The following is a 25987-nucleotide window of genomic DNA, read 5'->3' on the forward strand; positions in this document are numbered from 1 at the left end:
TCTCCCCTTCCCTCCTGTTTCCCCCCCCCCCCCCCAAGTTGTCTGCTCTCTGTGTCCATTCGCTGTGTGTTCTTCTGTGTCTGCTTTTATTCTTGTCAGCGGCACTGGGAATCTGTGTCTCTTTTTGTTGTTGTTGTTGCTGCATCATCTTGCTGCGTCAGCTCTCCGTGTGTGCGGCGCCACTCCTGAGCAGGCTGCACTTTTTTTTGAGTGGAGCGGCTCTCCATACAGGGCCCACACTCCTTGAGCGTGGGGCTCCCCTATGCAGGGGACACCCCTGAGTGGCAGGGCACTCCTTGCGCGCATCAGCACTGTGTATGGGCCAGCTTCACCACTTCACCACACGGGTCAGGAGGCCCTGGGTTTGAACCCTGGACCTCCCATGTGGTGGGCAGATGATCCAAATCTGCTTCCCTAGAATTTTTTTTTTAATACAAAGTTTAATTTATTTTTTCCTTCCCCTCTCCCTACCCTGCCCTGATGTTTTTGCTGTCTGTGTCCATTCACTGTCTGATCCATTTCTCTTCTTGTCTTTTCTTCTCGTCTTTCTCCTCCAGGATTCACTGGGATTCGATTCTGGGGACCTCTGATATGGAAAGAGGTTCCCCGTAAATGTACCACCTCAGTTCCTGGTCTCTGCTACACTTCGCTTTGACTCTCCCCTTCATCTCTCTTTTGTTGCATCATCATCGTGCTGTGTGACTCACCTGTGCAGGCACTGGCTCACCACATGGACACTTGGCTTGCTGCACAGGCACCCACGCAGGCACTCAGCTCACCACAGAGGCACACTTTCTCTTCTTTTTCACCACGAGGCCCCAGGGATCAAACCCGGGTCCTTCTATACGGTAGGCGGAAGCCCTATCACTTGAGCCACATCTGCTTCCCAGAACCCAGTTTTGTCTTACTCCAATGACCCTGGTTCCTAACTTTATACCTTCAATTTCCTTATAAAACAAGAATAACACCTAACAGGATCAATTGTTAATTATCAGCAATCATGTACATAAATCATCTTACACAGTACCTCAAAAATGGAAGCTTACTCTTATCATCAGTAATCCATTACTTGCCAGCTAATCTTTTAAGGCTAAAAATCGTTGAGCAGTATCTAGTACACAGGCCTACACTGAAAAAGACCCACAATAAATATACATCTATGATCTATATACAGGATTCAATTTTATAATGAAGATAAACATACCTGGAGCTTATCAAATGTATAACATGTTGGAAAAATTTGTTATAAAAGTAATTTCAATAATTTGCAATATTTATAGATTTTTGTAAAATTGAATTATGTCTTCTGTTTATAGTTTTTAAAAGTGTCACCAAACTCCTATCTACACAAAGGAAAGTGGAGGCAAAACCTGACAGAACAAAAAAAACTGATAGGTAAGCAGCTAACAATAATATTAACAAGCATTTATTGGGTGCTTTCTATGTGCCAAGCACAATGAAAAGATTTTTATCTATTTTCTCATCAAATCTTTAAAATAATATATATTATCACCATTGTTCAAATGAGAATCCTGAGGTTTAAAAAGGCCAAGTAATTTTCTCACTACTACACAGCTTAGCAGGTACCTGAACAAGAATCAAGACCAAACTTACTCCAAATCCACAGAAGTTATAAAAGCAAACTGAAGGAAGTAATCAACACCATAGCAGATTTCTGCTGTTTAGTACTCAGCACCTTTTTACAGTAGGGTAAATTATGTACCCCAGCAAATACATGTTCTTAATCTTAAGCCGCGTTCCTGTGGGTATGAACCCATACTCGTAGGACTTTTTGAAGAAGTTATTTTTAGTTAACATGCGGCCAAATGAATTAAGGTGGACCTTAATCCGGATTACAGGAGGCCTTATAAAGACAGCACAGGAGTCACAAAAGCAAGAAAGGAGAAGATATCACCTTGTAATGGGAGGCAGAGATGCGAGCCAAAGAACCCCAAAGACTGCGACAAGTCAGCCCCAGAATGCCAGTCTTCAGAGAGAAAGCATGTTCTTGTCAAAACCTTGATTTTGGATTTCTTCTAGCCTCAAAACTGTGAGCCAATAAATATAAGTTGTTTAATTGAAACCAGTTTGTGGCATTTAAGGCAGGGGCTCTGGCAAACTAAGATACTCTCCCTCCTTCTTTTATGTGCATCTTGTGGTACTGTTGTCTGGAACCTAGAGCCACTTGTGACACAGAATGGGCAAATGAGCCAGGGCTGTCCATCACATTACTCCATCCTTTTGGCTACAGTGACTGCTCCAAATGTGATCATGCAACCAGAACGGCACTATTCACAATCCACCCCAGAATATTCCCATACCCAGCTGACTGTAAAAAATAAAAACAAAAAACAGAAACTCAGGTAATATATTAGAAAATCATGTAATCTAAAAAAAAGTCACATGCAAGTGAAAATTTAAAATACTCAAGTTGCTTTACAGATTTTGAAAAACACATGATCATCTCAAATTAATATTATTTGTGATATTAATTTTTGATAAAAATCCTTTATTCCTATAATAATCATATTTCTATATTAAATAATTGTATGCCTTTTGCGTTTCTGCTATGACAAATAAGAAAACAGTTCACTTTAATTTCCTCTCTACTTCCAATTTTTGATAACGGCAACCATATTGTTAATCTCTTCATACACAGCCCTTGAAACTTCAATTAATGTACTTAAATATCTGGTTCACATTCCAATCATCCTTCTTCTATCTTGAAATTAGCATGCCTGAACTTCCTCTGCCTCTCCTCTTCCCTTCTAGGTATCTTTATAAAAGAAATCTATACCTTACTTTTCCACAGTCAAGATAAATAATTGTATAGCCATAGGCATTTTCAGGATGTTGTCTATACAATGAGCCTAAACGTTGGAAGTCAAAATTCAGAGTTCAAATTTCATGACCATAAAAATACTTCTCAGGTTACTTCTGAGTTGAACACAACAGCCTGAAAAGCATTTCTAAAGTTCTACCCATAACTTAACTCTGATGAAAAGACATCTCTTGAACAGAGTAACCATGATCATGATTACATTCTAGAGGAGCATGCAGTATATATATCAGCTTTGCTGGGATCCCAGGAAAAGCTTCTGTCATGCTCTTACCTGGACTAAAGTAGGAACAAACTTCAGGATGTTGTAAAGATGAGAGTTCCAGTCTTCTCTGGAAATATTGTTTCCTGGTGCTAGAGCCGCACATATACAACCCAGGAGTTCATTTTGGGTACTTGGTGCTAAGAGAATTTGGGAGAAGCCCTACAGATTTTCTAGGTTCGTCCCTATCCTTCAGGCTTGGAGAGAACTACACCTACAAATGAGAAGACTGGGAGCAGCAAGGCTTCTTCCTGGCATCTCAACACTTTGAATATGTCACTAGCCCTTAGCAGAATGGACTGCTCTACTTCCTACCACTCATATGTTATTCACTACTACTGGCTCAGAGACTTAAGTACACACACAAAATGAGAGTTTACCTAAGGGGATCAATAAAGCAGGCAGCTCCCAAGTAAGTAAAACTGCTAGAGTGGACAGAGAGATTTTTTTTTTAAATGACATACTGTAAGGACGATTCACTTGAAAGAGAAATATTCTGGAAATAAAATATATTTTAATTAAATATTTAATATATAAACCTAAAAATGGAATAGTAACCTGGATATCAAGTATCTCAGAATACTAAAAGAAAAAAAAAAAAAGGGAAACCTGAACACCTGACAGATAGATATAGGATATCAAATATTTAAATAGTTGTTGTCCAAAGGAGCAGATGGTGCAGAGGATATAATTTAAGATATAAGAAAATTTCCTCTGCTTGAGGAAACCTATAAATTTAGAGACTAAAACTACTCAAAAAATTCCTTATAAAATTAATTTCAAAAGACTCACACTCTTAGACCTATACTACTTTGTATTCTTGAACTCTAGGGTTGATGAAAATAAAATTAATAAATATCAAGAAAGAATAAAACTTGTATCATTTCTTATCAAATACATAGAAAGCTATAAGGGTAATGGAATAATAGCTATAAAATATAGAGAGAGGAAAAGAGTTATGAATTAACAATATATGCAGCAGAGACAACAGTCTTATGTCAGAGTAAAAGGAAAATGTTTTGAGATATTAAAAGATTTAGGGAAGGAGCAGGAGTAGCTCAGTGGTTGAGCACCTGCTTCCCATGTATTAGGTCCCAGGTTTGATTGCCAGTACCTCCTTTAAAAAAAAGAAAAAATTAGGGAATTATATCCCTAACACAAACCATGTGAGTAAAGTAATGAAGAACTACCTATCATAGGATGGGATCCCTGGAAGCAGATTTTGCAATATTATTCTTAATGGTGAAAGGCTGAAAGCTTTCTATCCAAGATCAAGAACAAGACAAGAATGTCACTTGTTACTCAACATTGTACTAGAAGTTCTAGCCAGAGCAATTAGGCAAGAAAAAGAAATAAAAGTATTCAAATTGGAAAGGAAAAAGTAAACTTTCCCTATTTGCAAATAGCATGATCTTATATAGAGAAAATCTTGAAAAAGCCACAACAAAGCTATTAGAGCTAACAAACAAGTCAGCAAAGTGGCAGGATGTAAGATTAACACAAATATCAGTGATATTTCTATACATTAGTAACAAAACAATCTACAGAGGATATCAAGAAAAAAACAACTCCACTTACAATAGCAACTAATATCTAGGAATAAATTTAACCAAGAATATAAAGGACATGTACACAGAAAACTACAAAACATTGCTCAAAGAAATCAAAGAAGACCTAAACAAATGGAAGGACATTCTGTGTTCATGGATTGGAAGACTAAATATTGTTAAGATGGCAATTCTCCCCATAGCAATTTACAAATTCAATACAATTCCCATCAAAATTATAACAGCTTTCTTTGCAGAAATGGAAAAGACAATCATCAAATTTATGTGGAAGAATAATGGACCCCAAATAGCAAAAGCCACCTTGAAAAACAAGAATGATGTTGAAAGACTCACATTTCCTGATTTTAAAGCAGAGTACAAAGCTACGGTAATCAAAACAGCACTGTGCTGGTACAAGGATAGACATATAGACCAATGGACTCAAACTGAGAGTTTACGGAAGTAATTTGGCTCAACTGATAGAGTGTCTGCCCACCACATGGGAGGTCCAGTGTCCAAATCCAGGGTCTCCTGACCCATGTGGTGAGCTGGCCCATGTGCAGTGCTGATGTGCGCAAGAAGTGCCCTGCCACGCAGGGGAGCCCCATGCGCAAAGAATGTGCCCCATAAAGAGAGCCACCCTGTACAAAAAAGCACAGCCTGCCCAGGAATGGTGCCGCACACACAGAGAGCTGACAGAGCAAGATGACACAACAAAAGAGACACAGATTCCCAGTGCCCCTGACAAGAATGCAAGCGGACACAGAAGAACACACAGCAAATGGACAGAGAGAGCAGACAACGGGGGGGGGGGGGGGGGGGTTAAATAAATTTAAAAAAAAAAAACTTTTAAAAAAACTGAGAGTTTATAAACTCCCAATTGCCAAGTGTTTTTGACAAGGTTGCCAACTCCACTCAGTAGGGAAAGAAGAGTCTCTTCAACAAATGATGCCGGAAAACTGGATGTCCACATGCAAATCATAAACAAAAATTAGATCAAATGGATCAAAGACCCAAACATAAAACGCCTAGAAGAAAATATGGGGAAGCATCTTCAGGACCTTGTGTGTAAGGTAATGGTTACTTAGACTTTACACAAAAGCCAGAGCAACAAAAAATAGGTAAATGAGCCTTCATTGAAATTAAAAACTTCTGAGCATCACAAAGGACTTCATCATAAAAGAAAGAAGACATCCACAGAATGGGAAAAAATATTTAGAAATCACATATATGGTAAAAGTTTAATATCCAGAATGTATAAAGAAATCCTACAACTTAACCACAAAAAAAACCAATCCAATTAAAAAATGGGCAAAAGATTTCAATAGACATTTCTCCAAAGAAGGTATTTAAGGCCAGGACTCTGGCAAAATGGACATGAAAAGATGCTCAACATCATTACAAATCAACACTGCAATGAAAAAACATTTCACATCTAATAGAATGACTACTATGTAAAAAGCAGAAAATTACAAGTGTTGGAGAGGATGTGGAGAAATACAGACACTCATTCATTGTTGGTGAGGATGTAAAATGGTGCAGCTGCCTGTGAAAAACAGTTTGTCAGGCCTCATAAAGTTAAATACAGAATTACCCTATGACCAGGCAATCCCACTTCTAGGTATATACCCAATGAGAGATACTGGCCATTATATATCCTGCCATAACATACAGAATTGAGTGGGAGAGTGTATAAAATAAAACGTAAACTACAATACATGTTTAGTGGCTCCAAATGTGTTCATCAATCGCAATGAATGTACTACACTAATGAAAGAAGTTGTTAATGAGGGAAGGGTGGGAGGTGTGGGGAATGGGGCATATGGGAATCCCTTATATTTTTGTGTATAACATTTTGTGTAATCTAAGTCTCTTTTAAAAAAATAAAAAATATATTAAAAAAAAAAGAATTGAAATCAGGGACTTGAACAGATATTTACACATGGATGTCCACGGTAGTATTGTTCATAATTGCCAAAAGATGGAAGCAGTCCAAGTCTCCATCAACAGACAAATGGTCAAACAAAATGTAGCATATACATACAATGGAATATTATTCAGTAATAAAAAAAGAATATAGTTCTGATACACTACAACACAGATGTCCTTTGAAGACATCATGTTGAGTGTAACAAACCAAACACAAAAGGACAAATATTGTATGATCTGATAAAATTAGAATATGCAAATTAATAGCCAGAAACTATATACAGGTTGGGGGGAGAGCAGAGATAAGGAATAGGAAGTTAATATTTAATTAGTATATAGTTTGTTTAGGATGGCGAAAAAGTTTTGGTAATTCATGGTGGTAATGGTAGTACAACATTGTAAATGTAACGAACACCACTGAATTGCATATGTGAATGTGGTTAAAAGGGGAAATTTTAGGTTGTATGTATGTTACCAAAATGAAAAGTTTAAAAAACCATCATGTAAACTATGGACTAGAGTTAATGGTATAATTATAATAATAATATTGTTTCATCAATGGTAATAAAGGAAGCAAAGTGTTAATAACAGAGAAAACCATGTATATGGGAACTCTATTTTCTGCACGATTTTTCTGAAAGCGTACAACATCTCTAGAAAAAGGAAAAAGATCATTATATGCTAACATAATTCTGTGAATAATACCTGTAACTTGTGCTAGGGAAAAAAACAGAAAGTTTAAAAAAAAAATTCTAAGAACCCAGAATTATTTTTACTCTCCTTTAAAGTTCTAATTCCAGCATAACATAATCCAAAATCATAATCTACCATTCCTTTTCATATAACTGAGTTAAAAGAACAAATCAAAATCCTCTGCCACTTTAAGAAAAGTATCACAAAGCAAATGCACAAATATGTATATGAAAGCACTGTTTACAACAAACGTAATGTGACATTTGGGATGTCCGGGGTTCAAACCCCGGGCCTCCTTGACCAGTGTGGAGCTGGCCCATGCGCAGTGCTGATGCGTGCAAGGAGTGCCCCCGCGTAGGGGAGCCCCATGTGCAAGGAGTGCACCCGTAAGGAGAGTAGCCCAGCGCCAAAAGAAAGTGCAGCCTGCCCCAGGAAAGGCACCGCCCACACTTCCTGTGCCTCCGACGACAACAGAAGCGGACAAAGAAACAAGATGCAGCAAATAGACACAGAGAACAGACAACCGGGGGAGGGGGGGGAATTAAATAAATAAATCTTTTTAAAAAATAAACTGGGAAGTTCAGGAAAGACTTCCAAAAAGATGTTCTTATGAATAAGGCCCTGAAAGAGGGAATTTCAAGAATATCACTGATGCTAGATGCCTTTGATGTTATTAAATACACTAAAAGGTTAGCGTAAACTACAAAAGTAGATTTATAATTACTTATTAGGTTATAATAGGATTATATGGATATAGCTCGCTAAATCTTAGGGTTGACCTCTTCCAAGAAAACCAAATTACAATCAGAAACAGAAACAATTGAAACAGTAGTTGGATAAAAGTCACAGAAGTCACTTAGAAGTCAAACACGGGGTTTCAGATAAATTATTAATTAGTTGAATATTCTTCCATAAGTTTTCCTTTGCTTATATAAACATATGCCTGTTTATATGATTTATTTTGAGTTGCCCCTAAACCATTTACTGAATTATCCATCTTTCTCCCAGAGTAATAGATCACTACAAATAGCTAGGATGGTGAACAGATAAAAATACTAGAAACTTTTAAACTTCAATTAAGAAGCAGAATTCCAAACTTACTAAAAATTTCGTGTAAGACATTCATCGTTCTCTCTTTAAAAGAAATACACGTTGGGGCACATGCATACAGTATACCAATATCAACAAACTGAAATGGTTGGTTTCTTTTCTTAGTTTAGTGGCAATCCAAATTAAATCCAATGATCTAACTTTATAAACTTGATCAATTTTTTTCCAACATATATGGTAAATATAGAAATAATCATTGTTTGAAATCTCAAGATTATTCATTGTTTCAGGTCACAAGTACTTATTGAGCATCAAATGACAGGTGCTTAGGATACAGTGAGGAACAAAATAAGAATGATCTCTGCTTTCATGGATCTTACAACCTAGTGGGAACATCTCTCTCCCCTAGAGAACAATATAGGTTAAGTGGAAAACAAAAATAGAAATCTATGTTCACATAAATGCAAAGGAATGAAAAACATTTTGGCAAATTTTATGACATTTTCAGTACTTCCCATTTCCAAAACACTACGTTCTTATTTCAAAAGTACTTATTTATCCTGGTGATTGTCTCTTTACTGTAGTTATGCTGAAAATATTTAAATCACACACTACGGATTTAAGACTAAATCCATTTAAAGATTAGCTATTGCCCATCAAAACCTACACTTAGAATACCTACACCTAATCTCCTTGCTTTTTTCAGCAATGTTTACTTTCTTTCAATACAGTAAAGAAACTCAATACCAGAGAACATTATATATTCCAATATATGCACACGCCATATTCAGTTCATCAACTCAAAGGTGTTTCTTAAAAGGTATACGTAGATTTAAAGATGCTTCAGTGAATCCTAGAAACTGGCAAATGGCAGTATTGCATCACTTGGAAAGGAAGTATGATATGCGGTGGCCCTCAATGACAAAAGATAACAAGTACGACTCATCACTGTCGCCTTAAACTTAAGGACCCAGGACGGAGAGCCTGCACCTGAGACTGAATTCTTTGGACGCCCAACTCTTGTGGCCACACCCCCACTTCAATTCTAATCCATAGCCGCCTCCTAGTACCCCAGTCCCTCATGGGAGAACGAGGCGCTGGACAAAACACAACACAGAAAAGCAGACAGGAATCAAGCCCTGTGGAGTGACCTCGGCCAAGTGCCTCCACCTTAGTTTTCTCATCCGAGAGCAGACGCAGGTTCTCCGTACCCGCTCCAGCCCCGAGCATGGGTTCAGCAACTAGCGCCACAAGACTGAGAGAAAGCTCCAGCTCCATAACCCACACTGCTCCCCAAAAATACCGCGCGCCGGCCCCCGCCTAGGCCCGCAGCTCTTGCCAGCGGCCACGTGCTCTACCTGCGATCTGGGAGACGAAGGCTTCCGCCACCAGAGACATGGCGACTAGGAGTCCCTGCGCCCGTGGTTCCTGATCCCCTCGGCCCTCAACGTCTTCCTTCGCAATCCCGGCAGCACCCAGTAGCTAACGAGCCTGACCTGGGCTGCGACGCTCGGACTCACAAGCTTCACCCGGACCGCCGCAGTATAGACGAGAGAGACGGCGACAACAAGTACCCAAGGTTACCGCCAGGCCCGGACAGGAACTTCCGGCGCAGCTGACAGCCGCGCGCGACCGCTTCCGCCGGCCCCGCCCCTGTGCCTCCCTCCTCCTGAGCTCCCAGCGTAGCCAGTCCGGGCTCACCGCCAGGTTCGACCTTGTGGAAAGACTGGGTACTTGATTCCGGATTAAGTCTTCAGTCAAGGGGCTTGGAGAAGCCCCTGGAGTTGTTTATTTTCCTTTATGTGAGCAAAAAGAAAAAAAAGAACATTTTTTACGCGCACACCAGGTACCAAGCCCTTTTAAGATATGTGGTCTATTTCAATTTATCCTCCGAACAACCCAGTAAGATAGTATTGTAATCGCCATTTTATGAATAAAAACAGGCCTCTAGTTTTTAAGCCGCCTGTCCAGGGATATAGCTGAGACCCAGATTCTACTCCACATAAATTCCCTGTCCACTTGACTGCTGGGTTGATGGGTCAGTGGACAGACATTAGCGAGTAATTATTTTTTTATTCACACATGCTTGGGGGAGATAAGAAGGTTTGAGTAGCGCTTAAGCTGAGAAAGAGCTTGCACTTCAACTCTATACACCCGAAATGAAGCTCATTTTGGAAAATAAGATAGTTTAATTTCACACATTTCATGCCCATTGGCAGGAAGGGGGGGGAGATGAGGATGGGACTCTCAATCCCATAAGTGACTTTGTCCCCCTTACCCAGTAAGTTCTTAAATTTTACCTTTACAATTGAAGAGAAATCAATACAGTTACAGATTTGGAAGCATAAAGTATTGCAAGTGAAACAGACTTCAGAGGTCATCTGGTGAACCAAAGCCCCCTTTTACTGATGATAAACAAGTACACACTGGTGACGTGAGGGGTTTTAAACCACACACTAAATCACAAAATCAGGGAGCTTATTATGTTTTTGCAAAGGAAACCTGGTGTTCTAAGAATTACTGTTCATGATATTTAGAAAGCTTTGTCTCCTTTCTTTGTGTATCCGTTTCTCTGAACCTCCTACAGTTAACTGTTCATGTTTCTGCCTCCTTAAATAGACTATAAGCTGTTTAAGGGCATCTTATCAGTATGGGGACCTCATTTTTTGAATGTAACATTAAAAAATAGGTAAATAAATAAAATTAATTTATCTCAAAATTTGCATAGAGATAAACACATCTATGTTTTACTGTGGAGTGAACTTGGCCAAGTGCCTCCACCTTAGTTTTCTCATCAGCTTCTTGCTGGCTGAAAATCTGTGCTCACAGGAGACTGTTAATGGTAGAAATAGAAGAGAGAGTCTAATTTTGTTTGTGCTAAAGGAGATTACAATGATGGTCATGAGTAAACCATGCCCAGTTTACTCATCATAATCTCTGAAGGGGAGGGGGGAATAGAGACCAAGAGAAATGATCTGCTCTTGGTATTAAGAAGCTTCAGGTCTCCACCACCCCACAGAAGTTTTGAATAACCAGCATGAACTGACAGAAACATCTTTTTCAAAGCTATAGAAAACAGTGAAAGGACTGCAGTAACAAGAATCAAGAAAAAAACTACTTAAAAGTAGTAGGGGACTGGGAGAGAGTGTAAACTACAATGTTAACTATAATCCATGCTGTGTAGCAGTGCTCCAAAATGTATTCATCAAAAGCAATGAATGTGCCACACTGATGGAATAAGTTGTTGATGTAGGAGGAGTGGGGGAGGGGGAGGGGGAGGAGTGGGGGTATATGGGAACCTCTTATATTTTTTAGTATAACATTTTGTGTGATCTATGTACTTTATTAAAAAAAGATAATAAAATAAAGAAAGAAAAAGTAGTAGGGGGAAGCAGATGTGGCTCAACCAGTTGGGCACCCACCTACCACATGGGAGGTCCCAGGTTTGGTCCCAGTGCCTCCTAAAAGAAGAGGAGTTAGACACCACACCTGCTGCAGCTAGTTAGATGCTGCACCCACAGCAATGAGCAGACACCTAAGTGAGCAGATGGTACAAGCTAGCAGACTCCACAGCCTGCAGGGAGTGTATATGGCTCTGGCCTTTGGGCACTCACCTCCCATGTGGGAGATCACAGGTTCTGTTCCTGGTGCCTCCTGGAGAAGACAAACAAAAATGAGGAAAGGGGGGGAAGGGGGATAAATAAAAAATAAAGTAAATACATAAAATTTGTTTTAAAAAGTGGTAGGGGGAAGCAGATTTGACCCAACGAATGGGGCATTCTGCCTACCACATGGGAGGTCCAAGGTTCAAACCCAGGGCCTCCTGACCTGTGTGATGAGCTGGACCACGTGCAGTGCTGATGCATGGAAGGAGTGCCCTGCCACTCAGGGGTGTCCCCCGCATAAGGGAGCCCCACGCACAAGGAGTACGCCCTGTAAGAAGAGCCACCTGGTACAAAAAAAGTGCAGCCTGCCCAGGAATGGCACTGTACACACGGAGAGCTGACACAGCAAGAAGACGCAACAAAACAAGGCACGGATTCTGGATGCCACTGACAAGAATACAAGCAGACAAAGAAGATCAAACAGCGAATGGACACAGAAAGCAGACAACTGGAGGGTGAGGGGGAAGGAAGAGAAATAAAAAAAATAAATCCTTAAAAAAATAGAAGTGGAGTGGTAGGGTCTTCTGGCACCAGGCTGGCCCCTCCCCCACCTCTCACCAGCTTGAAGAGGAGATGCCAGCATGGTTCCACAGGGAGCAGAGTAACCCTCATGCGCATACCAGGAGCATGTATGACTGCCCAATCTGACTGGTGATGGCCTGAAGGACTTGCCATCCCAGAATTTTCCCTATGTGTAGAAGGCAGCTAACAGAATTCTCCTACAAAATGATGTGAGAGGAGTCAAGCTCTGCCTGGGGCAAAGGATTGCTGGCTATAGGATATGCAGTGCAGAGTCTAGGACCTTGAGGAAACTGTTTCCTAGGGAAGAGGAGACATTCATATCTCTGTAAATGGGGGAATTCCTAGGACTACACATGCATGCCCAAGAAAAGACACATGACAGAACCACACTTTGGCTTCAAGCTAATCTCTAAACTCATTGTATGGATAACCTCTGAAAGAGATCACTTGCCCAGGTCAATCTGCAAAGACTGTGAAAGATGTTTTCCTTTCTTCTCTCCCTGTTGGCTCCTGGCATTCAAGGAAAGTCTGTCATAATACTAGCTGGATACAAGCTTAAGCAGCAGATGTCTCTGTGTCTAAATTCCGGTGATAACACAGTAAAATATCAAAATGTTCAGGTTTCAACAAAAGATTACAGGCGGCAGACTTGGCCCAGTGGTTAGGGCGTCTGTCTACCACATGGGAAGTCGCAGTTCAAACCCCGGGCCTCCTTGACCTGTGTGGAGCTGGCCCGTGTACAGTGCTGATGCACACAAGGAGTGCCCTGCCATGCAGGGGTGTCCCCCGCGTAGGGGAGCCCCACATGCAAGGAGTGCGCCCTGTAAGGAGAGCCACCCAGCGCGAAGGAAAAATGCAGCCTGCCCAAGAATGGTGCCGCACACACGGAGAGCTGACACAACAAGATGACGCAACAAAAAGAAATACAGATTCCTGTGCTGCTGACAACAACAGAAGCGGACAAAGAAGAGGCAGCAAACAGACACAGAGAACAGACAACCAGTGTTGGGACGGGGGGAGGGGAGGGAAATAAATAAATCTTAAAAAAAAAAAAAAGGTTACAAAACAGACAAGAAAACAGGAAGTGAAGGCCTAGGCAAAGGAAGAAATTAAAGCATTGAATTAGAAACCATCAAGGAGGAGAGCCAGACCTGAGAAAGACCAGAAAAAGACTTTTAAAATGTGGTCCTAAATATGCTGAAAGAGAAAAAAGGAAAACATGAACATAGAACTAAAGGAAATCAGGAAAAAGATGGATGAACACAAAGAGAATATTAGTAGAGAGTTGGAAATGAAAAGGAATCAAACAGAACCTAAGACCACAGTAACAAATTTTAAATTCCTTACAGGGTTTCAACAGCAGATTGGAGCTAGCAGAAGAAAAATCTGATGAACTTGAAGATGATACAATTCAAACCATCCAGTCTGAGTGAGGAGCAGAAAGAAAAAAGAATGAAGAAAAGTGAACAGAGCCTGAGGAACCTGTGGAACACCATCAGGCATACCAATATTCACATTGGGGGAATCCCAGAAGGAGAAAAGAAAAAGGAACAGGGAGAACATTGAAAGATATAACAGCCCAAAACTTACCAAATTTAGCAAAAGATATGAATATACACATCCAAAACACTCAGGAACTCCAAACAGGATACACCCAAATAGAACCACAATGCAACGTATTATAATCACACTGTCAAATAACTGAAGAAAATAGAGGATTCTAAAAGCCACAAGAGAGAAACAACAAATCACTATGAGGGAGCCTCATTAAGATTAAGTGCTGATTTCTCATCAAAAATTATAGTGGGGGAAGCAGCTGTGGCTCAGTCAGATGGGCTCCTATCTACCATATGGGAGGCTCTGAGTTTGCATCCCGGGACCTCCTTGTGAAGGCAGGGTCACCCACAGGCCATGGAGAGTTGCCAGCCCACATACACCGTAGAATCCCACCAGCTGCAAGCACTGTGGGGAGCTGACTCAGCAAGGTGACGCAACAAAAAAGTGAGACAGGTAAAAATCGCCAGAATCTAAAAGGCAAACATAAAATGCAATGAAAAATCCTGGTTTTGGACTCAAACAAGTAATTTATGACAAGGGCTACATAAAGGTGGGGGGGGGCAGAGAGGAAAAGGAATGTAGTTTAGGGGTACTATTGAAGTTAAGTTGGCATCAAAGAAAACAGGAGTGTTACAGATTTAGGATGTTAAATTTAAACCCCATGGTAACTACAAAGAATATATTGGAGAATATGGAAGCTCATAGAGATAGAAATTAGAGTACAGGTTGCCAGACGTGGGGGAAAAGGTAATGAAGAATTAATGCAAAGTAGGTACAGAATTTCTGTTTGAGGAGATGGGAAGGTTTTAGTCATGGAAGGTGATAAGGGTACCACAACATAATGAATGTGATTAATTCCACTAAATGTTACACTTGGAAGTGGTTGAGATGGGAAAGTTAATATTTATATGTTCCCACAATTAAAAAAACAAAACAAAAAACTAAAAGACAGTGACAAAGGCAATGCATGATCCTGGAGAGACTCTAACAAGGGAGAAGGGAAAGATCAAAAGAACTTTATTGGGATATATGAAAAATTCAAATACAGACTTTAAAATTTTTATCTATATTAAATAGGTTGAACTTCATAAATGCACTTCAGATAGTTGGATAAGTGATATCCTTGTTCCTAAGAAATGTATATGGCAGTATTAAATATTCAAGAAGCATGATGTATCCAATCTACACTCAAGTATTCAGGCAATGACTAGATAGATAGATAGAATAATATGGCAAAAGTGGCAAAATGTTAAAATTGGTGGATCAGGGCATCTAGGGAGATAAGGATATGTTCTCTGTATGGGATTTGTATTATTTTTGTTACTTTCCTGTATGTTTGTATTTTTTTAATTCAATACATATTTTTTTTAAGATTAATTTTATTTTTTTCTCTCCCCTTCTCCCCCCCCCACCCCCCGTTCCCCGTTGTCTACTCTCTGTGTCCATTTGCAGTGTGTTCTTCTGTGTCTGCTTGCATTATCTGGCAGCACTGGGAACCTGTGTCTCTTTTTTATTGCATCATCTTGCTGCATCAGCTCTCTGTGTGTGCAGAGCCATTCCTGGATGGGCTGCACTTTTTTCACACAGGGCAGCTCTCTTTGCAGGGCACACACCTTGCACATGGCAGCACTGTGCATGAACCAGCTCACCACACGGGTCAGCAGGCCCTGGGGATCCAACTCCAGACCTCCCATGTGGGAGGTGAATGCTCTGTCAGTTGAGCCACGTCCACTTCCCTGTATGTTTGTATTTTAAAATGTTCAAAAATGTTTAAAAATATATATATGAAAAAAAGCTTTCAGTTCCTGTTCTCTGCACTATAGAGAATTATTCATAACTTTGGAAAAGTGAAGATCCATTATCACTTCAAATCCTACTATAATATTACCAACTTTGTTTTGTCACCATTATAAAATTGAAGATACAATATTTTGACTCCTTCTTGACACTTTCATGATTTTTTAAATTTCTGCATATCACCAAATCTGTGTGGGAATCTGAGCCCAAATCCTTAGAAAGGACTGAGGGTTGGACTGGGGAACTAAATCAGACGGTAGATCAGTCCCAGAGGTGAGCTACAACGTGGGAGACGGGGAAGAGCCAGGGACTGGCAGACATGCAAGAAAGACAGCAAAATTAGAGGAAATTAGAACATGCCTTCTCAATACCCGTTAAGCATCCATGGTTTATGTATGGCACCTGGGTGAACTGGGCTGGCCCAAAGGTACTGGATTGGGATTGACAACAGTTTTTGCTATTCTAGCGAGCTTTTTAAAAAAGGCAGATCTGCTGGGGACACTGTCTATACTCAGTCCTTTCTTCACTGTAGACAGAGGCAGATTCATCAGTGCCATATGGATTTGCTTTTCTCCCCCTGATTGATGGTTCTTTTGCTTCCCACACAGGCAAATTTAGGCTTGAAAGAATCTATAATGTAGGAGGTCTTTATTAACAAAAATTAAATCCAATAAAATGCAGATGTCCTGTCAGTGCCCACAAACAAGCTGTCTTTGTAATAAATAGCAAACTGGAAAAATATATTTATGCATCTGTATTAGAACAACTGGTAGATATAAAACTGAGGATCTGTTTAAGATCACCACAATTAAGGAAAACACACATAAACAAGCCACTGGAATTTTTAAGAATGAGGTTTAAAATAAAAGTGTGGGGGAATCCACATGTCTCCAAAAGGATAATCACACAAATATTTTTTTTAAATATTAATGCATGACATCAACAACCTTATTGGTTGCACTAATAAAAATCACTTTTCTTGCAAAACTATTCTGTCATAAGGATATTTTCATGTTTCTAATCTAGATTTTATATTTGTATATTAGATAGTAAGAAAAACATACAGCAATTGTGAACATATATTTTATTAAGTAAGATTAAAATACTAAGGCATTTTGTTGGCATTTCATTTTTCTTTGATGGAATGTTAATATTTTAAATGTTGATCTTTTATTTTTCAAAACATGCCTACAAGAAAAATTTATCGGAGTTTCCTTCAAAATGATACTCTATATTTGACCATGACATAATAAATGCAGGTATTTTATCATGTTAGTTTCTCCCCAGTCAACAGAATTAACCATGTATCAATACAAATAGATTATTAATACATTTGAAAACACTGTTAATCATGTGGTGCCTGGAGTTTTTCTACTACCCATTTACAATCTTTAATTCTTTAAAAACAGTTGAACTGTAGACAACTATAAGCAATCTAATATATGGGGTTTATAAAGATATTTTTTAAAGGGAACAAAAATGGGGCAGGCACTTGTCCTTTACATCTCTAAACTCCTCTTTTCCTTTTTTACCCTAAGAAATCATGACCAATCCAGGACTACTGCGTTCTTACCTTTTCCTACTTTCTGATCCTACTCCTGTGTATTTTGGGCTAGCATACCCTTACAAAAATTACAGACATATTGGAGAAATATCTACAGTATTGATTCAAGTAGGCCTAGATTCTTCAAACATTAATTGGTTTTCAAAGGAAATTAAAATGTTCACTGTCTACATTCAGGCCTTGCATAACACAGGTCTCATTGGCTCTAATTTCACTGCTGAGAAGTTATCTTAAACCAGCTCCATTGTTCCATAGCTGGAATATTAAAAACTCAAATAAGGCCTTTAACTAGTTTAAGTAAGAGAACTCAATTTCTCCACACACAACTCCCTCAGCAAGATTTCTCCAGGGAATTTGTAACTAGACTCTCTCATAGCTGAGAAAAGAGAACTAGCCTATACAATGTATATATGTAAGTGTAATAGCACATATGTAAACACAAATATGAAAAACAACCTAAGTGTCTTAAAATGAGATGAAGACAAAGTAAACAAAGAGGATACCTAAGAGAATAAAGAGAATACAAACACACAGTAGAAAATAATTCAGCCATAGGAATAAATGAATTTATGAGTTATGCTGCAACATGGAAAAAATTTCAAAACATTAAGCTCAGTAGAATAAGCAAGACACATAAGGACAAAAATTGTATGATGTCACTCATAAGAGTTAACGAGAAATAGCAAATTTGTAGATCTAGAAAGTACATTAGAGGCTGCTGTGGTAGGAAGTTGGGAGGATGGGGGAAGGGGGAGTGTTTGTTAAAATAAATCTTTAAGATACTCAGGAAGGGAGGGAAGGGATGAAAGAAAATGAGAATAAATCCTAAATGATAATAAATTTATTCTTGTATCTAACAACAATTTAAACGTCCTATAAGTAACTTATATTTTTTCCTTATGATAAACTAAAAATATGTCTTTCAACATTTCTTTAATGTCCATTATCATGTTGAAGTAAATGTTAATACAAGACATAAGACTTTAGAAAAAACAATGGCATATTGGAAAACAGTTTAGGATACCAGCCCTGCTAAAACATGTTGAAGTAAGAAACCATAATTTTACAAATGTGTAAGTTGGATTAAAATGCACTACAATAGACCTAAAATTAAAATGAAATAGTATAGCCTTTCCAGTAGAAATTTTTTTTATTTCAGTTCTTGAGTATTAAAGTGTTTACTCCTAAATAGCTGAAGTTGTGTCCTATTGTATCTAATTATTTTTAATGTTTTGTTTTGAATAATTTTAGACTTATAGAAGAGTTGCTAAAATTGTAGGGTTTCCTGTATACTCTTCACTCAATTTTCCCTAATGTTAATATCTAATAATAAAACATAATTTTGTATCTTATGTAAATACAAAATTGTATTTGTAAATGTGTTTGGATTTGTGAACTCTGTTTGTATTTATACATAGTTAATTATTAATACCAGAAAATTAACTTTGCTATTATACAATTAACTAATCTACAGACCTTATTCTAATTTCTCCACTTTTCCCACTAACTTCCTTTCCCTGGTCCTGGATCTCACATTGCATTTAGTAGTCATGTCTTTTGTCCCCTCCCAGTCTGACGGTTCGTCAGTTTTTCTTTTTTTCTTTGCCTTCCATGACATTGACACTTTTGAAGAGAACTGATCAGTTATTTGGTAGAATGTCGCTCAGTTTGAGTTTGTCTGATATATTAAGGTTATATATTTTTGGCAAGAATACCAGAGAAGTGATGTGCCTCTTTCAGCACATGATATTGGGGGTACATGTCTGTATGTCTTATTTCTGATAATGGTAAATTTGATCACTAGGTTAAGCTAGTACCTGTCAGGTTTCTCTACCCTAAAGTTACTATTTTTTTCTTTTTAATTAATAAATACCTTGTGAGAGATACTTTAACACTATATGAAGTTCCATTTCTTTTTTTTTTTAAGATTTATTTATCTCTCTCCCCTTTCCCCCCACCCCGGTTGTCTGTTCTCTGTGTCTATTTGCTGTGTCTTCTTTGTCCACTTCTGTTGTTGTCAGTGGCACAGGAATCTGTGTTTCTTTTTGTTGCATCATCTTGTGTCAGTTCTCCGTGTGTGCAGCACCATTCCTGGGCAGGCTGCACTTTCTTTTGCTCTGGGCGGCTCTCCTTATGGGGCGCACTCCTTGCGCGTGGGGCTCCCCTACGCGAGGGACACCCCTGCATGGCAGGGCACTCCTTGCGCGCATCAGCACTGCACATGGGCCAGCTCCACACGGGTCAAGGAGGCCCGGGGTTTGAACCGCGGACCTCCCATGTGGTAGATGAATGCCCTAACCACTGGGCCAAGTCCACTGCCTGAAGTTCCATTTCTGATCATACTTTTACATCCTAACTTTGGTATCAATGGTTCTTGCCTCCAACAGTAATTACTTTAGTGTTTATCTAGTGGTGATTTTCTATTTTCATTATTCCTTCTATATTTATTCATTATAGTTCTACTGTAAAGAAGGGCTGTGATTCTCTTCCATTATTTGTTTATTCAATTACATATTTGTATCAGTATGGACTAATGCGTATTATTTTATTTGATGAATTATATTCCAAAACTGTTATTTATTTTGTTGCTCGAATTGGTTTTTTTGGGAGATTCTTTCAAGTTGTCTCCTGAGTCATTTCGAAATGTTCCCACCATTTTTAGAACATTTCCTTATTTTAGCACTAGAAGATGTTCCACATTCATCTTGTATTCTCTGTCCCCCAGTCATGTAATCAATTATTTCTTCAAGGAGCCCTGGTTTCTAGGTATGCCCATTGCTACTGGATTGTCATTGCTTCTAAGCCCCTTTAGCAGACAAAGATTGGAAATACGTGTGTGCATACTAACACACATGTACATATACACACACATCTATATTTCTAAACCTATCCATCTGTATAAATGTATGTTTTTTTAAGATTATGAATTCATACTGATTACTGCCATTTCAATCCAATAACCACAAAGTTCATTCTAACCTTTCCCTTTGCATATTTGTAACTTATTTCTCTGATAGTGGGAAGCCTGGCTCTCAATATCTACAATGTATTTTCTTATTTGTTTAATCACCGTATACACATAAAGTAGTTTCAGAAATGCAAATCCATATCCCTATGAAAAATTAATTAACTAGAGTATAATATTTCTGTAAGGTTCTTTTTGTCTTCACCCTTACAGTTTATAGTCAAAATACTGTTTTCTGAAGTTATACTAGTTATTTTCTTACCCCCACACTTCTTTGTGATTATATTATTCATTTAGTACATTTCATTTCATTTATTTACCCTTTATACTCCATTTTGGGTTCCCCCAACATCCTGGTTGATTTTAATTTGTTATTTGGGGTGTTTGTGAAACATTACTGGGTTCTAACTCAAAGTATGCAAAAAGATATACTCAGAGAAATGTCACACCCCCTCATCCCAACTACCACATTCTCTCTACCACTTCCCTGTTGGTACCCAACCACATTATTTCTGGTTTATACTTCCTGCATTTTTTATGTACAAATAATCCAATAAATGTGTGTTTTCCTGTGTCCTCTTTAAAAAAAATTTTTCCTACTCTCATAGTCTGTTTTTTTATGTCTGGCTATTCTTACATGTTTGTTTTTCCACATAAACTTTACTATCAATTTATATAGCTCCATAAAAAAGCTTGTTGGTATTTTTATTAGAATAAAATTAATTACTTTTAAAATAAATTAATTTAGGGAGAACTCACATCTTTATACTGTTGATTCATCCTATGCCAGAATACAGGATGTCTTTCCATTTGTACAAGTATTATGTTTTTGTTTTTCAGGACTGTTTTAAGTTTTCCATGTATAGGTTTGGCACATTTCTTATTAAATTCCTGAATATTTAATATTATTCATTGCTCTTAAAGTGGAATTTTCTCTAACTTTATGAACTCCAACTGGCTATTGTTTGTATATATGAAGGCTATTGATTTTTTTTAAAGGTTATTATTTTTGGCATTTTACTTCTATTTTAAATGTTAATAATTTTGGTGACTACATAGTGGTTATCTTTTGTGATAACAGGCAGTACTAAGAGTGATACGGTATCACTTCCTACCACCATACTTTTTCCTAATTTAGGACCTATAGCACATTCTGCAGGTTTTGGGGGACTCCTTCCCCCAGTGTCTCTGTCAGTGAAAATAACACAAAAGTATAGCATTCTATTACAGTAAAGCCCTCACTTAATACTTCTAAAAATACATTTCCCACTGACAAACAAAATTATATCAAAATAATCAGTTCTTGGGGAAGTTCAGAAAGTGCAGTTTGTGCAAAAGAGAAATATAGACATGTTGATTTTGAGATGGCAGCAGAATATGCAAGTGAAAATGTTCTGGAGGCATTTTGAGATGCAGAACTAGAGATAGACGAGATGCCAGGGATTTATTTTTTTAATCTGCTTATGGGTGATGATTGAAGCCAGGAGGTGGAATGTGATCCCAGAGGAAGAGAGTATAAAAAGGAACTGCAAGCTGATGCCTGAACCTTGTGAACCGCAGGGTTTAGGACACAGAGAGAAGATAGTAGTAGCATCAGAGCACAAGAAGTCACAGAAGTTAAGAGATAAGGAAAGTCCAGAGAGTTAATGTGGGTCTCTATGGCAAAAGCTCTAGAAGCTGAAAAGAAAATGAAGCATGAATAAATGCAGGTGACTAAGGTATTTACCAAAGTGTGGTCCCCAACATTCTAGTTTCCGTGAGGATTATATGTATTGTTGAAAACATGGTGTAGAGGTTGAAAAATTTTTTAAAGGTTTGGAAAACACTGTTATTAATCAAAGTTAAATAGGTTTCTTTTTTTTTTTTATTTTTTTATTTAATTCACTTTTTTAATAAATAGGTTTCTTTACTGCAATACTTCTCAGAGCTATTGCCAGCTCACATGAATTTGAGAATATTCAAATGCCAGTTTCTACAAATCTGTTCAACCAACTGAACTTTTTTTCCGAAAGACTTTCTTAGAACCGACATATCTTGGACCACACATGGGAAATTGTAGATCACATTGTAAACCAATTTTCCTTAGCCTTCTCTCTACCCTCAAATCCAGACACAGAATCTAGGAATTATTTTTCTTTTACAGGAAAAAAGCATTTTCTAACTCTGGAAGATGACTGACCAAAAATACTCCAAGTGTTTTCACACCACAGCCCCATCTGAACAACATGCTGAAACCTCCTCTGAAGTAGGAAAACTGTGAGCAGGCCAGTGAGATGGAAGCAGCAACAGGGTGGGATGAGGGAAAGACGGGACTCTGTTGAGGGTAGAGGAGAAGAGCAAGGAGTCTTCTGACTCCAAAAGGTCTGGGAATATTTGGAAACTCATGTGCAATCTGGCAACATCATTTCCCAAGGTGTCTGACCCAAGAGGGTCAGAAAGACTGTGTTGGTTAGCAGCAGACCCTCAACCCTGGGAGTAGGGCTGCTGCAGGCTGTTTCCAGAGAGGAGCATTTCCTGCAGGGGCCTGTCCAGATTGAGCGTGACACTGGCAATAGTCATTAGGGTGAGAAAGGGCTGGCTGGGATTCCTCTCTGAAACAGAAAACATTCCACACTCAAAAATTTTTATTATTTTTAAAACTATCATTATTTCATTTTATTATTATTTTTATTTGGTTATTTTCATGGCTTCATCTTTGGAGAGGTTTTGTATCACAGAAGGGTCACAACTGTGGCAGAGCAGGATTATTGGTGCAGGGTGTCAGTGATGTGGGGATGCATGGAAGGAGGTTTATCTGGGGCATGCCTCTAAGGCATGTGAATGGGCACAAGTTCATGCAGCATTGTCACGGTGGGTGGAGATGCACACAATAACCAAAAGAATATTGAATTCTCATCCTAGGGAATTCTGCTACATTTTCTAATGGGACAGCAAGAATCCCCTGAGTACAGGGGCAGTGCCTAGTAAAGAAGGATGGACCAGTGCTCGCTTTGGCGGCACATATACTAAAATTGGAACGGTACAGAGAAGATTAGCATGGCCCCTGCGCAAGGATGACACGCAAATTCGTGAAGCATTCCATATTTTTGAGATGTACTCACCAGATGCAATGATGTGTCATGATGATGGGGGAGAGTGTTATTGTGGGGGGAGTGGTGGGGTGGGGGTGGTGGGGGTGAATGGGGACCTCATATTTTTTTAATGTAGTATTTTTTTAAATGAATAAATAAAATTAAATTTAAAAAATAAATAAATAAATAAAAAGAAGGATGGACCATTACAATGGGCCCATGCAATCATTATATTGATGATTGTACTTATGAAACTTTTATTTTGAAATTGAAACTTAACCTAGCATTATATGTTGCCTAAGGGTTACCTCCTGAGGGCCTCCTTGTTGCTCAAATGTGACCTCTGTCTAAGCCAAACTCAACATGTAGACACACTATCTTCCCCCCAGCGTGGGACATGTCTCCCAGGGATGAGTCTCCCAGGCCCCAAGGGATTATTACAAAGCACCAACTAGCAATACATCTGGAAAAATACCTTAACCATAAGGGAGAAATGATGAATACAAATGAGTTTTAATGGCTAAGAGATTTCAAACTGAGTCGGGAGGTCATTCCAGTGGTTATATTTATGCATGTCTCAGCAGGATCTCATCAACTGCCACAGTAAACAGTGCCTCATATAGCAGGGCTCCTGAGGGCTCTAGAGACATCCAGATACTATAGGCAGGGCAGACAGCTCAGGAGTTTGGCACCCGGCCAGTGGCCTTACCTTGGAATATATGCTCCCCAGTGTGACAGAGTTGGAGTCATCTTTGGTTTGCCTACACATGGCTCTTCATTGGACTCACCAGCACAATTAACAAGGTGATGATGATAGACAATGCCCATCCCAAAGAACAAAGAGAGTTTGCAACTGCAAACAAGATAATTCCATCCATTTGCCCCATGGAATCTCAGCCCCCTCTCAATTTGAGGCAGAGTAAGCATCACCATCCCAAAATCCTCAGGATCGGGGAATGAACAATGGACTAGAGTAGACTTATTCTACAATAGACTTATTGTTACTCTAACAGTGGAAGAATTTTATCATTGATATAAAGGCAATGGCCACCAGAGGCTCTAAGGGAAGCGAGAGCAAAAAATAGGTGTAATATGGGAGCATTTTCAGGACACTGGAATTGCCCTGCATGATGTTGCGGTGATGAATACAGGCCACTACATATTTTGTCATAACTTACAAAATTGTGTGAGACAGAGTGTAAATTATAATGTAAACTATAATCCACTGCTAGTGGCAATGCTTCAACATGTGTTCATCAATTGTAACAAATGTACCGCACTAATTAAGGATGCTATTAATGTGGGAAAGTGTGGGAGCGGGAGAGAGTAGGGCAAATGGGAATCCCCTATATTTTTTATGTAACATTTATGCAATCTAAATTTTCTTTAAAATAAACATATAAATAAATTTTAAAATAAAAAAAACTTTAAAGAAAATTAAAATGAAATTTCCTAAAATGAAAAAAAAATCACTCCTCAAAAGACATTTTCTAAGAGAGCAGGTGTGGCTCTGTGGTTGAGCACCTGCTTCTCACGTACAAGGGGTCCCAACTTCAGTCCCTAGAACTTCCTTTAAAAAGGTGGGTGGGGGTGGGGATTTTCTGTATTAGCAAAGAAAAAGTGCTTTTCTTAATAAGCATCTTAAAAGAAATTACAGTGACTGTGAAAGCCAAATAGCAAAGAGTTGGATGAATTCATCATAAATCTGTTCACTGAAATGTAACATTCATTTAAATAGAAGTCATATTGTGTGTGAAAAAAGAAGTACTTTATAATAAATTAAGGAGAATGACACTTGCTTAATTATCCAATACTGATGTAAGAGTGTTCATTTTTTAAGTCCTAAAGGCATTGCACAGTCTAGAGATAAGTAGAAATATAATCAGATGTGTCAGTCCCTGGTTTTTGGAACTCTATACAGCTTCAGTTCCAAAATGTGCTCAGTTCTAAGCAAGTCCTAACCCAGTCTGGCAGTATAGTGGAAATCTCATTCCCATTAGTTTGTAATCAGTCTTGTTTTTCTAAGGCTGGCATCTAGGGTACCCACAGTCCAAACCCTGAACTTTGCTCTTTCCCATGGCAGATCTCCTTTATGCATGCCTAATTTGCATTAGGGTTTCTTTCCAAATTTGCTTTGTAAACCATTTCTCTCCAAGGGTAGACATCTGCCCAAATTCAAGTCCTTTTGACTAGGGTCTTCACAATCAGCCTGATCTTGTTAGCTGCTCTCCTCCATCCTTCACCACCACCTCTACATTCGACCTAATGCCTTTCAACTGAACAGACATCTTATAACTATTATTATTCCAACATTTGACTTAAATTATCACAAATTCATGTCATTCGTAATAAGAGCATTAATTGAATAAGATGGAAATTCAAACCAGCCCCTTGGACATTATGATTTGGAGTACTAACAATTCCCAATCATTAGTCTTAGCTCTGATTACGCCCAACTCAGTCCTCTTTCTTAAACAACCTGCCTAGAATTTTTTTTTTTAAGATTTATTTATTTATTTAATTCCC

General features: G+C 38.6%; 1 protein-coding gene and 1 non-coding gene across 3 annotated transcripts in view; one reads left to right on the forward strand and one right to left on the reverse strand.

Moving 5' to 3' along the window:
• Nucleotides 1-10041, reverse strand: part of MTX2 (metaxin 2) — a 62393-nt gene extending 52352 nt beyond the window's left edge. Inside the window, exon 1 of one of the 2 annotated variants that reach the window (XM_058300603.2) lies at nt 9679-10041. In XM_058300603.2, the coding sequence (XP_058156586.1) occupies nt 9679-9718 (40 nt within the window). In that variant the 5' untranslated portion in view covers nt 9719-10041. The remainder of the gene's footprint in view (nt 1-9678) is intronic. The other variant, XM_071216244.1, reaches the window with a different exon arrangement.
• A 13330-nt stretch (nt 10042-23371) lies between these two features.
• LOC111760084 (U6 spliceosomal RNA) lies at nt 23372-23478 on the forward strand. Its single transcript, XR_002793881.2, has one exon. It is a non-coding gene; the product is annotated as a U6 spliceosomal RNA (small nuclear RNA).
• Nucleotides 23479-25987: the final 2509 nt, after the last annotated feature.

Source organism: Dasypus novemcinctus, chromosome 7 (genome assembly GCF_030445035.2).
Source record: "Dasypus novemcinctus isolate mDasNov1 chromosome 7, mDasNov1.1.hap2, whole genome shotgun sequence".
Classification (NCBI taxonomy): domain Eukaryota; kingdom Metazoa; phylum Chordata; class Mammalia; order Cingulata; family Dasypodidae; genus Dasypus; species Dasypus novemcinctus.